The sequence below is a fragment of the Sinocyclocheilus anshuiensis genome, unplaced genomic scaffold (genome assembly GCF_001515605.1).
Source record: "Sinocyclocheilus anshuiensis isolate Anshui unplaced genomic scaffold, SAMN03320099.WGS_v1.1 scaffold311, whole genome shotgun sequence".
Classification (NCBI taxonomy): Eukaryota; Metazoa; Chordata; class Actinopteri; order Cypriniformes; family Cyprinidae; genus Sinocyclocheilus; species Sinocyclocheilus anshuiensis.
The window spans coordinates 1,800,869-1,814,670 of NW_015549606.1; the positions used below are offsets into that span (position 1 = coordinate 1,800,869).

Here is a 13,802-nt window from a genome sequence, read left to right on the forward strand (position 1 = left end):
GACAGAAAACTGCTGCTGCGTTCTATTCATGACGTATTGACACTAATTTCAAATGATTTTCAACGGTCGTTTTGTCGCATCCAGTGTACAAGACAGACTTTAGCTGTTGCGGTGCAGACACGGTGTTACTCCCCTATCGAGAAGAAACAAAGCAACCTCGGCGTCCGATCGCAGGCCTTTCGCCACTTGAGTTCTCTCCAGCGCTGGAAAGCTGATCCGACATTTACACGGGTTCTACTTCTTGCCTTAAGCCTTCTTTTGTTCCGCAGACGTTTTCCTCTTTTGTTTTTTATCCGCCATCTCATCTCTTTCTGTCGCTCGGCTCGCTAATGTCCGTCCTGTGCACTGAACGTTCTCTCCTCCACATCATGAGTAGACACGCCCCTTACTGCTGATTGGCTACAAGTTTGTTTTGCTACTCGGCCCGAATCAGTTTTCTAAAGCGTTTTTGAAAAATCGCTTACCCCACCTTTAATATGTGCTTTATAAGTAGTTATAAAAAGCCAATACTCTAGTAATATGCATGCTTACAGTATAAGTAACTAGTTAATAGTGAGAATTGGTCCCTAAACTAAAGTGTTACCAATCAGTTTATACAGACGGTTCAAAAAACAATTCTACATTTCACTGGAGCCCCTATGCACCATTTTAGATATTTTAATAGTGAAACGTATAACGGGGGACCTATGTAATCCAATTCACAAATATAATCTGATTATTTTAAAGAATTTATCAAATTTGGATTCAGACTAACCACTTGCTGAATCCATCACTGAATTTACGGACTCAGTATTCTTTTGTCTAGTATGTAAACCACTATAAGAGGCTTGGGAGGCTTTCCCACTGCAAAAACACTGATGTATCTCAAATGAAGAGGAGCTGTTGACACTGGCGCAGTGTATAAAGTGATAAAAACATACACTTCCTGATTAGTGAGGTAGAGCAGATATAAAAGGGGAAAAGAGCACTGAGGTACAAAGCTGTGGTCACTTAAAAGGGAAAGGAATAAAAACAGAGAGATGAGAGGAGAGAAAATAAAGTATTTCCACATGCAAATCAGCAAGGTCACGTATTCAACAGCCTTGTTAATTTTTTGTCTCACTCTAAAGGCCAAAAAATCTTTGAAGATTTGCCATCAGGAAAGCAATATTGTTCTTTGCAAATGGTTGCTATGGTAGCAGCTGGATAAGTGAAAATTGGCTTTGGGTTTTTGAAGCTTAGACACTGTGTGTGTGTGTGTGTGTGTGTGTGCGTGTGTGTGTGTGTTTTATACACACCAGAGTTGAGGTCTCGTCCTGGGTTGAAAGCTCGACTATTGACGGTAGGGGAGAGACGATCACAGCTGATAGTCTTCGAAACATTGGTGTTAAAATTACCATCAAATCTGAAATCAGAGAGAGGACAAAACATCAGTACAGATTCTTTTAACCAGTGATAATTAGAAAGTGACACTGAAGAAGACACGGTCCAGCACTTGAGCGGAGAGTGTTCCGTTTGTTCAAGGCCTCAGTCATGAAGAAAAATGAAGCTGAAGTGTTTCTTATTCTATAATAACAGCTTTTACAGTTGTGTGGTAAAACCCCCTGAGGAAGACTGCATCAATATCTATTTCTACCAGCTGCACAGCTCTTGTGCTGAAGATGAAAGAGAAAGATGGAGGGATGCAGTCTGAGGGGACAGAAGGATGACAAAGAGCAGATGGGAGAACACTTTTGATTTTATTCACAGCATCCAACACTTTTAGACAGGCATGAAGTAATATAAATATAAAAAGAAACTGCTAAGGTTCAGTAAGATTTTTTAAAAATATTTACTGAAAAATTTTATTCAGCAAATATGCATTAAATTGACTAAAAAGACAGTAGAGAGATTTTTAATGTTGGGAAAAATAATTTCTTTCAAACTCACTGAAAAAAAGTAATTATTGACAGCAAAAAATGTTTCTTGAGCACCAAATATTAAGATTAATAAAAAAAATGTTTTCTGAAGGATCATGTGACACTGAAGACTGGAGTAATAGCTGCTGAAAATTCAGCTTTACCATCACAATAATATGCTGTGCATTTTAAAATATCTTAAAATAGCAAATGGTTATTTCAAATTATAATAACACTTCACAATATTATTTTTTATGGTATTTTTGCTCAAATAAATGCTTTGGTGAGCAAAAGAGACTTCTAAACTAAGACAACACTTTCTAAAACATAAAAAAAAAAAATCTTACCTGAATGGCAGTGTACATATAACAAATATAAAAACAGAAAAATATTAATATTTAGAAAAAAAAAAGACTTAAAAGTCATACTATTACTTTTAAGGATGAAAACTCAAATCTTATTTTAATTATTAATATTTAGTATTTTAGTCTTCATACAAAAAAACTAAAACGCTCCCGTTATTAATCCAATAATGCAATGCACAAAACACTCTGACTGGCAAAACACATGTTTATCTACACTGCAAATAGCCAAGCAGTAATACAGTCTGGCTTGCTTTATCTTGCATAGTTTTGTTCATGGTTTGAAAATGAGGACATCATTCAACCTGTCCATTTTGACATTCAGATGGATTCACACTAAAGAGAGAGGAAAAATTTACCAAATAACCATTTTTGTGTGTATATACACACACACACACACACACACAGTATACTGGAACATCTTCTGTTTGGCTTGACTGATAATAAGCCAATTTAATGTGCCATCTATGCAGAGTTATATGGTTAGTTGCATGTTGACGGCACACGATTAGTGGCAGAGTGGCCATTAGTGATCAGGAACCCGACTAGATTTAATCATGAGTTTTGTCTATTCAGAATGTGCTCCAAACAAATAATATTTCATAGCCACCCATTATGCTGCTGTTTCAGGTCTCTGCCTGCACTAATCGGGCACTGATCTAAGCAGTGTCTCCAGAGATCTTGCACTGCCACACTCGCTTTCATCTCCCTTATGACTCTACAAAATCACTGCTGCACAAACACACACTATCTCTGTAACAAGCTCTAGCCATCATTTCCTCATCCTCTGCCAACCGACTCTGTTCTGATTGCAGATACTGCATATATCTTTCTGTTCTTCTTCACACAATACCCATGCTGCACTGCTCTCAAATGCATCGTATTTGTCCTTTGCCACATGAACTACGTATATTCTTTTTGTTCACCCATTACTAAACTAGTGTCTTTCTCACCGTCGGGTTCATTTCTCTCTCCCTATTATTGTCATCTCACAGAGCCGGAGCGGGGCTGCGGTTTGATTGACGGCTGCTGTGATGTGCAAAGCGCTTTGAACTTCAGACACTTAATTCCCATCAGGCCCTAGTCATTAGAATTCTCCTTCAACACACTTTACATGTGGTGGCAAAGCAAATGTGCTAGATAAAAAATAAATTTGCAAGCTGCTTTGAATTTTACATCAGAAAAAAGACGGGAAAGCAAGTGAGCAAAAGGGAAATGGGGGGAAAGAACGAGTGAGAAAATATATATTGACTAAAAGCTTGAGACTTATAGAGACTTGTTTGATTTCGGTTCAATATGCAAATTAGGGCCACAACAAAAACATTCAGAAAGAATGAGGAGATGAAAAAAAGGAATGAATGGAAAAACAAGCCCTCAGGTATTGGTTCAGCTTGCATGGTGTAAAAACTGCATCTGACCGAAAATAACCAAGAACTTGAAACACAGCTGTTGTTCACTTCTAATTACATATTTCAATTTCAAAGCATACGATTTTAATCACATAATAAATTATCCTAACATTGAGGACAACTGTCATGATCTCAACAATTTTAAACTAAAAATTCCAATCAAATGTTCATTTGATTCTGTTGAAAATTAATTCAATAATTATAAATACTGAACAATACCTGATGTCACAGTTACATTAGAAACATGCATTTAAATGATCTCTTTAAAAAAAAGTATGTGTATATTACCAAAAAAAAAAAAGAAGAAATAAATAAACAAACAATATTGGATTTTAAACATGATGCGGTTTACAAAATGCAGATACCAACTTAAAAATAATAATAACAATATAATATAATAATTAACATAAAAATCAATTTTTTTAATTTTTGTTCATTAGATTTTATAACTGACACAAGTGGGAATGAACACTTGACCAAAAAATGGCTGAATAACCAACTAAGCTGATATATTGGTTTATCAATAGAAGAAAAATAAATCCTTTAGTCTTAAGCGCCCAAAATAGTATTTTGTGCTAAAAGTAAAATGGGAAATATATAATACATAATATGTCAGATGACAATTAAATGTACGATCAGGCATTAGAACGCAGTAATTCTAAATGAATGTTTAATCTCTGTCAGTACACAGTCATTAATATCTCTTTATTAATACCGTCTATGTGCAGCAAACGCTTTTAGCCTCTTAATATTTCAACTAAGCAAAGTGCCGTCCTCATGTACGGAGATGAACTCCTCATTTAGTGGCACTTCATGTTTGACGGTGACAAGAACAAGTCCCTGTGATTCTATTCCACAGCTAATAAAGTGCTGGCAGATCGGTGATGTCTCGCCACGCGGCGGAGATAAGATGCACGTACCACTGCGGTATCAGCTCTGTCTGTCACACTCACACTCTCACTGCGTCTATCAGAGCGGGCTTCATTAGCACAGCGGTCTCCGAGAGTTAAGAGGGAGGCTCAAGGGGGATTATGGGAAAAGAGGTTCCCTATTTCACCTTGCATTGACTCAGGAAAGCATGCAGTCCGGCAGAGCAGCGTTTAAGACCCCTTTATGGTGACTTAAGCCCCTCTTCTCGCTCCCTTTCTGCGTCCCCCTCTCTCTCTCTCACACACACAGAAATGCCGTCTTTATTAGCTCAGGTTCAGAGCCTGTCCAAACGGTCTGGCTCCAAAAGGATTGGGAGATACAGACCGGATTGACAGTTAACAGGGAATGAGAAAGGAGTGAAAGAGGGAGGAAAGGAAATCAGGAGAATGAGAGTTTGTTTGTGGGGGAAGAAACCTTAATCAAGAAATGTAAGCACTGGAAAAACAAAGATCCAAGTGAAAAAAAATTATAATAGGAATGTGATGATCTAAATTTATTGCCATAAAATTTAAAAAATATATATATTTTAATGAATATCTGAAATGTTTTTCTACTACTACCTGAAAATCTGAATCGATTTACCTCACAGTTACTGTTGCAATATAAACCTTGTTTAAATGTAAGAAACATTGGAAACAAACATCAAACCATGGTATTTCCTTGGTACTGGTTGTAGTAGCATTATTACATGTGCATGTGGAGACTGCAGACTCCACATGCACACACTTCAACATCATTAGTTTTGCAGACCATCCTTTGGGCAATACACAAATGTAGCTTAACACTCCACCGACACTTAAATCCCCCTAAGCAGAGAGAGAGAGAGAGAGAGCAGTCAATCACATGCGTCCTGAGTAAGGGGCTATTTCTAGACGGTTTCATCGCTGGTTAAGTGTAGCAGAAGGCAGTGGGGGTGAGTGTTGATTAAAGCATTCTCCTGAGCCAGAGGTCAGTGCTCCTGGGAGAACAGACACCGCTGGGATGTGTGATGGGGATGTGACATCGATATGGTGTGAAACATTTGAAATCTATTCATTCCGTTATTACATTAATCACAGCACAGGCATTTTTGTGATTCCTTGAGGGCAAAAGTATGGAAGCCTTTATCTCACGATTCTCAGAAATGTAAATAAACTCAAATTGAGAGATATACATTTAAAATTGGAATATATAAACTCTGGGATGAACTGTGGGACAAAGAGTTGCAATTACGTTTTTTTTACTTTTTTATTCCAAAAAACAAAAACAATTTGAATTGCAAGATGTAAACTTAGAATTGCAAGAGGAATTTTAAGTTTATATCTTGCAATTTTGAAATATTATTTTTTTCTCTGAATTGTGAGAAAAAGTTTAAATTGTGAGATATAAACTCAGAATTGCAAGAAAAAAAAAAGTCAGAATTGTGAGAAAGTCAAAATTACCTTTTTTTTTTTTTAAATTCCATTGTGGAAAAGGCACTTCCATAAAAAAAGTGTGAGGTCATCTTTTATTTTAATATTTTGTTTATTCTTGATGCTTATACTGCCTTTACATAAAATTTTGTAATGTAATTTAACCTTATGAAACCAATGTCCTCAGGTTGCCTTTAAATATATTACTAAAACAAAATCCTGACAAACATTTTGGAGATGTTTTGGAAATGTTGGTTTTTCCCCAAGCAAGTACACATGAGCTACACTAAAATGCTTAGAAAACATTACCAAGATGGCCACTGAGTTAACTGAAGAACAACTTTGATTGGACACAGCAGGTCACAAGATCCCAATGTGCTGGACCACCCTCACGCAAAATAAAATGACTTTTCTAGAGATCACTGATATGTCTGGATTTTTCGTATCATGTAAGTGTACAGCATTGTAACCTACTTGTCGAAAGTACTGTTCACTTCTACAGTTTAGAAAAATGTACATTATATTGTTCATCATGCTGTCATAATGAAAGGCTTTTCAAAAACCCACAAACAGGATGTAACATGATAATTTCAAGGCGGTGTAGTACATTCCATTGTTAAGAAAACTTGAAGATGCGGTTTAGATAAACCTCGATGAGCTGATTGGGCAGGTGTGTGAAGGTTTAAGCCAAATGATGTGTCATTCATAAATACATCCAAGTGTTGTCTTGTAGGATAAAGCAGCTCCTAGCTAGCTCTTTTATGCTTTTTCATCAAGCCTCAGGTGATACTTACAATGCTTCGACTTTGATACTGGACACTGGATGACATGCTGGAAAACCTGAAGTAAACTTCTATTTGTAGTCTTCTAAACGCCTACTATAATTTTACTTCCCTTCAACACATTGTAAAAAATGTTTCTGTGCCTCAGGGACAGAGACATTTTCCAAAACAGTCCTTTGAGAACTGCACATTTTCCGCACGTTTTTTTGACAAACGCAAACTTAATCTTGAAGGAAAACGCTAACGATTAAAAAAAAAGATAGCGAGCAAATTCTAACCAATGTATAGAATTTTTATGTTTTTGAAAGGAGTATTTTATATTTACCAGGGCTTGCCTTTAATTGATCACAGTAAAAAAAACAAAAAAAAACAGTAATATTGTGAAATATTATTTCAATTTAAAACATCTGTTTTCCATTTTAATATATTTTAAAATGTAATTTCTTCCTGTGATGAATGAATTTTTCAGCAGTCATTACTCCAGTCTTCAGAGTCACATGATCCTTCAGAAATCATTTGAATATGCTGACTTGGTTCAAGGAAAAAAAAATGCTTAATTTTAGTGTTATTTTTTTTGTTTTGTTTTTTTAAAGATTCTTTGATGAATAGAAAGATCAAAATCAATTTAATGCATCCTTACTGAATAAAAGTATTAATCTCTTACACACACAACTTTAAACGGCAGTGTAAAATTTATATTTATATTTGATTAATTTCCACTACCTGGGGCCTGTTTCATAAAACAAGTTTACCAAATAAACCAGGCTTATTTCAGTTAGTCTGACTTATTTTGAACCAAATCAACTGACAATAAGTCAGACTAATTGAAATAAAACTGGCTTATTTGGTAAACTTGTTTTATGAAACAGCCCCTAGTCTGGTCACAGTTTAAATATTTTTAAATTATGTTTCCCATGACTGTGGGAGCCTTTTTCTAATCTAATCTCTTCACTAATTCAATTTTTTTGCCAAAGTACACTCTTAAAAATAAAGGTGCTTCAAAAGGTTCTTCAAGCGATGCCACAGAAGAACCATTTTTGGTTCCACAAAGAACCATTCAGTCAAAGGTTCTTTAAAGAACCATCTCTTTCTTACCTTTTTATAATCGGAAGAACCTTCTTTCGCCACAAAGAACCTTTTGTGAAACAGAAGTTTCTTCAGATGTTAAAGGTTCTTTATGGAACCATTTAGAAAAAAAAGGTTCTTCTATGGCATCATGACGCACCTTTATTTTTAAGAGTGTATGCAGAAACATGGCTTCTCTCTTGAGGCATACTGAACACATTAATATAATGTGATGGTAAAGTAAATGTAGAGGAAAAACAACTTAATAATAATTCATTTGTATAACCAGCAGAACCTTTAAAATGTCAAATGATAGTGAAGGGATGCAGACAGGAAAAAAATATGAACCGAGAAAGGATGAAAGAGACATAGCTGAGAAGGGCAACGGATGATGGAGAACATCCATTCAGACAGAGATAAAGAGTTGCAGAGAAGATGAAAATTCAGAGAAGTAGAGCCAAACATATGAGTCTGGATGTGTGTGAGAGACAGTCAGTCAGTCAGACAGACAGAAGGGAGGGACAGTTAAGACACAAAGCAGACAAAAGATATAGCAAAAACTCTGCAAACTGCAATGGGAGAGAGAGATTAGGTTTGAAAGAGCAGTCTGACAACTAAGCTAACTAATCATTGCCTTTCAGTGATTGAAACACAATATTTGTGGCATTTAAAAATGCGTTCCTCATTCACATAAGCTTATAGTCACACCCATTACACATGCACACAGTAAAATCAGTGAAACAAGTAAACTACAATGACGCATCAGATTCACACAGATTTAACATGCTTTAAATGCACTTAAAGGTGCTGTGGATGGAAAAAAAGTCAAATTAAAGGAGTAATAAATGACTACTCACTCCATCATGGAGGGAGGGATGGTGCAGCAGTCCTGGATGGCTGTGAGGGGGGACGTGAGGTGGGCTGTGTAAGAGGCTTCCACCACCTGCTTGTTCCTGTTCACCACATCCAGGTACCGGTTAAACTTCTCACGGATCTTTTTTGCTAGCTGAAAACAATAAAAACAGATGTATTAATATCTATGCAAACCAAATTTCAATAATGTCTCCATGATGAGTATGCTAACTCCAATTTTGGGGTTCAATTTAGTTCACCCAAAATGAAAAACCTGTCATCATTTACTCACCCCCGACTTCTTCCAAACCTGTATCAGTTCCTTTATTCTGTTAAACACAAACAAAGATATTCTGAAGAATATCCAAAGAGTTGACAGTAGCCATTGACTTCCATAGTGTTTTTTTTCTCTCTATACTATGGAAGTCAATGGCTATTCAACATTCATCAAAATATCATATTTTGTGTGATTTAGAACCACTAGAGGGTGAGTACATGATGTCAATTTTCAGTTTTGGGTGAATAATCCCTTTAATTTTTGCCACCCAATGATTTTGGTCAAAAATGTCAATGTGCTATTTTCACTTTTTGGCAAAAAAAAATAAAACAAAAAATAAAAAATAAAACAAAATTAATTAATTAATTAATTAAAATAAATAAATCAATAAATAACAATGATACCAAAACACTTTAATAATTATATGATTAAATTAATTTAATTTAATTTAAACAATAATTCATTTATTTTCAGTTTTCCAGTGTAGAAGTTAGAAGTATTGACTGAAATGTTTGAGAATTTTCATTTTGGTGCCTTTGGTTTGAGTTGACCATTTGAATGCAATGCTGTCCTTTTTATAAACATAGCATAAATTAATCAAATATCGCTTTGATATACACATTTCTTGTTTGAGAACTCCCTTTCCATTAGTCCTGTGAAATAAACTGAGATTAATTCGCTTTCCAAATCTAGTCCTGCACTCTACATCAAAGAGAGCTTGAACTAAACTTGGAGACTAGTAATCGATCACCATTAGACATGCATTGTCAGCTGCTGCAGTGCCACAGGCATTGGGAAAATGGTTTGGTTCTATAACGGAAAACTGAGTTCATAAACCAGAAGAGGTTTCAGAAAACTGGGATGTTGTTTCAGCTTTGGGTCTATACTGCACTTGTGTGAAGGAGTTACGACTGATTAACTTTGTTTCTGTGAGTTCTGCTTTACCCGTTGCAGACTGGAGTTCCCTGGAGAAAGTTATTAACTAGAGCAGCAGAGTTTCTCCAAATTACTGACACACGAGCCACTTTCTTTTCACCAGATGTTTTAGTAAACCAAAACATACACACATAAAAAGCATTAACTCTTGCATTAACAACAACTTTACATAGGACTTGAATTTTTGCAGTGCCACAGGCATTGGGAAAATGGTTTGGTTCTATAAGGGAAAACTGAGTTCATAAACCAGGTTTCAGAAAACTGGGATGTTGTTTCAGCTTTGGGTCTATACTGCACTTGTGTGAAGGAGTTACGACTGATTAACTTTGTTTCTGTGAGTTCTGCTTTACCCGTTGCAGACTGGAGTTCCCTGGAGAAAGTTATTAACTAGAGCAGCAGAGTTTCTCCAAATTACTGACACACGAGCCACTTTCTTTTCACCAGATGTTTTAGTAAACCAAAACATACACACATAAAAAGCATTAACTCTTGCATTAACAACAACTTTACATAGGACTTGAATTTTAAGGCAAAATCAAATGATAAATCTCATCCTCCGAGTCCTGGATTGGAGAAATGTACCATGACCCATTAACCGTGAACATCCAGTAAGCTGCCTGTTCCAGCCATTACTGCTAAACTTCAATGTTATTCTTTCAAGTTCTCAACCCAAAGGGAAACATTCCCACTTCAGACAGGTCAGAAAATAACACTATCTAACCTTGTATCTAATTTTGTAGAATCTAATCAAACTTTCAAGCCTTGAAAGAGAGCTGGAAGATAACTTAAGGTTATTGCGCTCAATCCACAATATCAACTACATTTTTTTAAACGAAAAATGAAACATACAAGCTAGAGTTAATGTCAAAGAAATGATCTAATACATAAATATCTTATGACAAACTGTGTAAAAAAAATTAGTTTGGGTATTTCACAAGGTCTGTGTCCTAGCTCATTAAAATGGTGACAATAAGAGAAGACAGGCTTTCTTTGTCTTTGTGTACATACAAGACATGGACATGATCCTAATTGGAGCCGTTTTCCACTGGGGTGCCTTTTCAACTTGCACAAACGGCAGTGCCAGGCCTTCATTACCATGTGTGTGCGTAGCGCGTACACAAGACTGGCAGATGTTAACTGCATTGCCAAACGAGCAACTGATGAAAGTCACATTTTTTTAGAGGAACCCAGAATAATGGGATTTGTAGTTACAGATCAAAAAAAAATATTATATAACCTTTACAAAGGCAAACAGTGAATAACTGTAAAAATTGTAAAAAAAAAAAAAAAAAAAATTAGGTTGGCATATTAACATTACATTAGTTAATGAAATACATGTTTTTACAGTGAATTTAAGTTAAGTCTGTAAATCCTAAAATTTTGCTGCCATATTTTTTTATGGTAAAGTTCTGGCAACTGCAGCTGCTGGTATTTTACCGTAAATTTCATAAATTGTTTTTTTTTTTCGCAGGACTTGACACCACAAATGTAAATCAATTAATTAATATAATGCTTTTCGTTTTTTTCCTCCCGCAAACTAACGGCAATCAAAGCTGTTCGAATATGACAAATGTTTTGGCTAACATGGAAGATTAATTCACTTTGGCTTTCCTTGGGAAGTTCTAATGGGTTTTAGAAGGTTTTTGAGTTGAAGTAAAATAATGTCTGGTTAAAACCACTTAATAAGACATAGACATGAGTTTAAATGCTTGACTTTTATATTTTATATTTTTTATACTTTCAAGAACACACAATGGTTTAAAAATCTGAGGTATGGCTCGATTTTGTGTGTGTTGCAGAACAAAAATTCACTTCAGTTTACTCAAATTAACAACCATTATTATTTCCATATTTTTTATTCTTCAACAAATAAGAAATTCTTGAATATGCCAATTCTCTTTCTGATTTTAGGACAACAAACTGAAGAGCTCTATTAAACAGAAACTAAAACTAGGTAAATTTAATGCAATACAGATTTCAGAGCTAAGAATAGACTGTATTTAGGCTGCATTACCATACCACAAAATAATATAAAAATAAAATGATTCATTTCTAAACTTCACACATTTGTGTGTACTTCCTGCTGTATATCAAGTCAATTTTAACACGAAGTAGTTTTCATACATGTAAAAATGACTTGACCGAATTTTATCAGTGGAAAAGGTGTTTCACATGTTCCACTTAAATGTAACACTTCAATAAGTCTGAATCTACTCAGATTAGTCAACAACACCAGCGGCAAGATCCAAAATAGTGGAGTAATCATTTTAATTCTTCGTCTACATCTCCTTCACTTTTTATATGAGTACATCCAGCACCAATTAATGAGAAACAACAAAACAGCTTTATAGCATGACAAAGCCTGAGTGTCTTCATAATCAAACACGTTCAGGTCTTGATTGGCTCAGCAGGCAGAACGGTTTATCAGCGTCTACCCCCAAAAATCCTGTTTGGCAATTAGCTGTCGAGGTGTCGCTAGAAAAACCTGCCAGCGATCGGCTTAATCTCTCACCAGCAGCCGGTAAATAGCTGCAGGTGAGAGGAACGAGAGAGACAGCGTACAGGGATATTTCACACAAAAGGGCTTCTCTTGGCATGGAAACCCAAGTGAAGAGTAACAACCTCTCCGTTCTTGCTCAGGGCGTGTGTTTGTGTGTCACTGAGAAACACATTCATAGGGTACGAGCTCAGTTGCTGCCACTCATGCTGATTTGTTTTGAGGCTGGTCAGAACAGAGTGTATTAACATTGAAAGCTCTTTATGCCTTACAGCAAAAACAGAAGCTGGAGTAGGCAAGAGGGAGAGGCCCATGGCAAGAATAAATCACACTAGTGGATGACAGGCTTACTGTCTTATAACTGACGGAGAAAAGAAATGCATTCCCACAGTTTCAGATGGGAAAGTACTGAAATATAAATTCCATGGTTACTGTGGCCTAAATTATTATTTTTCTTTTAGCTGTGATGATACATATGCACACACTATATACACAGTTGTGCTCATTAATGTACCTCATCAAATAATAATATATTTTTGAAGTAAAAATATAAAAATTAAAAAAGAAGGGATCATAAAAACAGTGTATTTAGTTTGAGAGTCTGCATAACAAATATATGGACTATATATAGACAAAAACTACAACTTACTGATTCTCAAGGAGGCAACGGACACAATATTAAAGACCAAGGGTCTACAATTTTAAACAGGATAATTTATGTAAATTCTGTTATTGCTTTGTCTTGTAGAATATAGCTTCATAAGGACTGTATGTAGTTTAGGAATGCGTTACAAAAATGCAATTGAATTTGAATAATAATAATAATGAATAAGTCGAATTTGAGCAATAAATAAATAAATAAAATAAAATGATTTTGAGCAGATCAAAGTCCAACAGGGTATTGGGAATTTTGTTAACTATAAATTATTTGTAATTAAAGGGGTCATATGACATTGCTAAAAAGAACATTATTTTATGTATTTGGTGTAATGCAATGTGTTTATGCAGTTTAAGGTTCAAAAACACATTAGTTTCCACATAAATGTACATTGTTGCTCCTCTATGCCCCGCCTTTCTGAAACGCGTCAATTTTTTACAAAGCTCATCGTTCTGAAAAGTGAGGTGTACGCTGATTGGCCAGCTATCCAGTGCGTTGTGACGATTGGCCAGCTATCCAGTGCATTGTTATTGGCCGAATACCTCAAGCGTGAGACGTAAATGTTACGTCCCTACCATACTGTGATATCGTGTCCCGGCGCGACGAGACAAAAACAATAAAATCCATTATAAACGAGGCATTTGTTAGATCCAGTGGGGACATAATTACTGATTATAATGACTTATACGGTCTTTTTACGCGTTGCGTTGCATCGCATCGCGCCACGTAAACATAAAACCATGTCTGCATTTGTGATCGGAGAAAT

At 35.6% G+C, this 13,802-nt stretch overlaps 1 protein-coding gene across 1 annotated transcript in view; it reads right to left on the minus strand.

The window, feature by feature from the left end:
• Positions 1-13,802, minus strand: part of LOC107659003 (VWFA and cache domain-containing protein 1-like) — an 89,495-nt gene that overhangs the window by 34,847 nt on the left and 40,846 nt on the right. The window contains exons 3-4 of the mRNA XM_016447766.1: positions 8,674-8,822; positions 1,278-1,384 (exon numbers count right to left, since the gene is read on the minus strand). Of these exons, the coding sequence (XP_016303252.1) occupies positions 1,278-1,384; positions 8,674-8,822 (256 nt within the window). The remainder of the gene's footprint in view (positions 1-1,277; positions 1,385-8,673; positions 8,823-13,802) is intronic.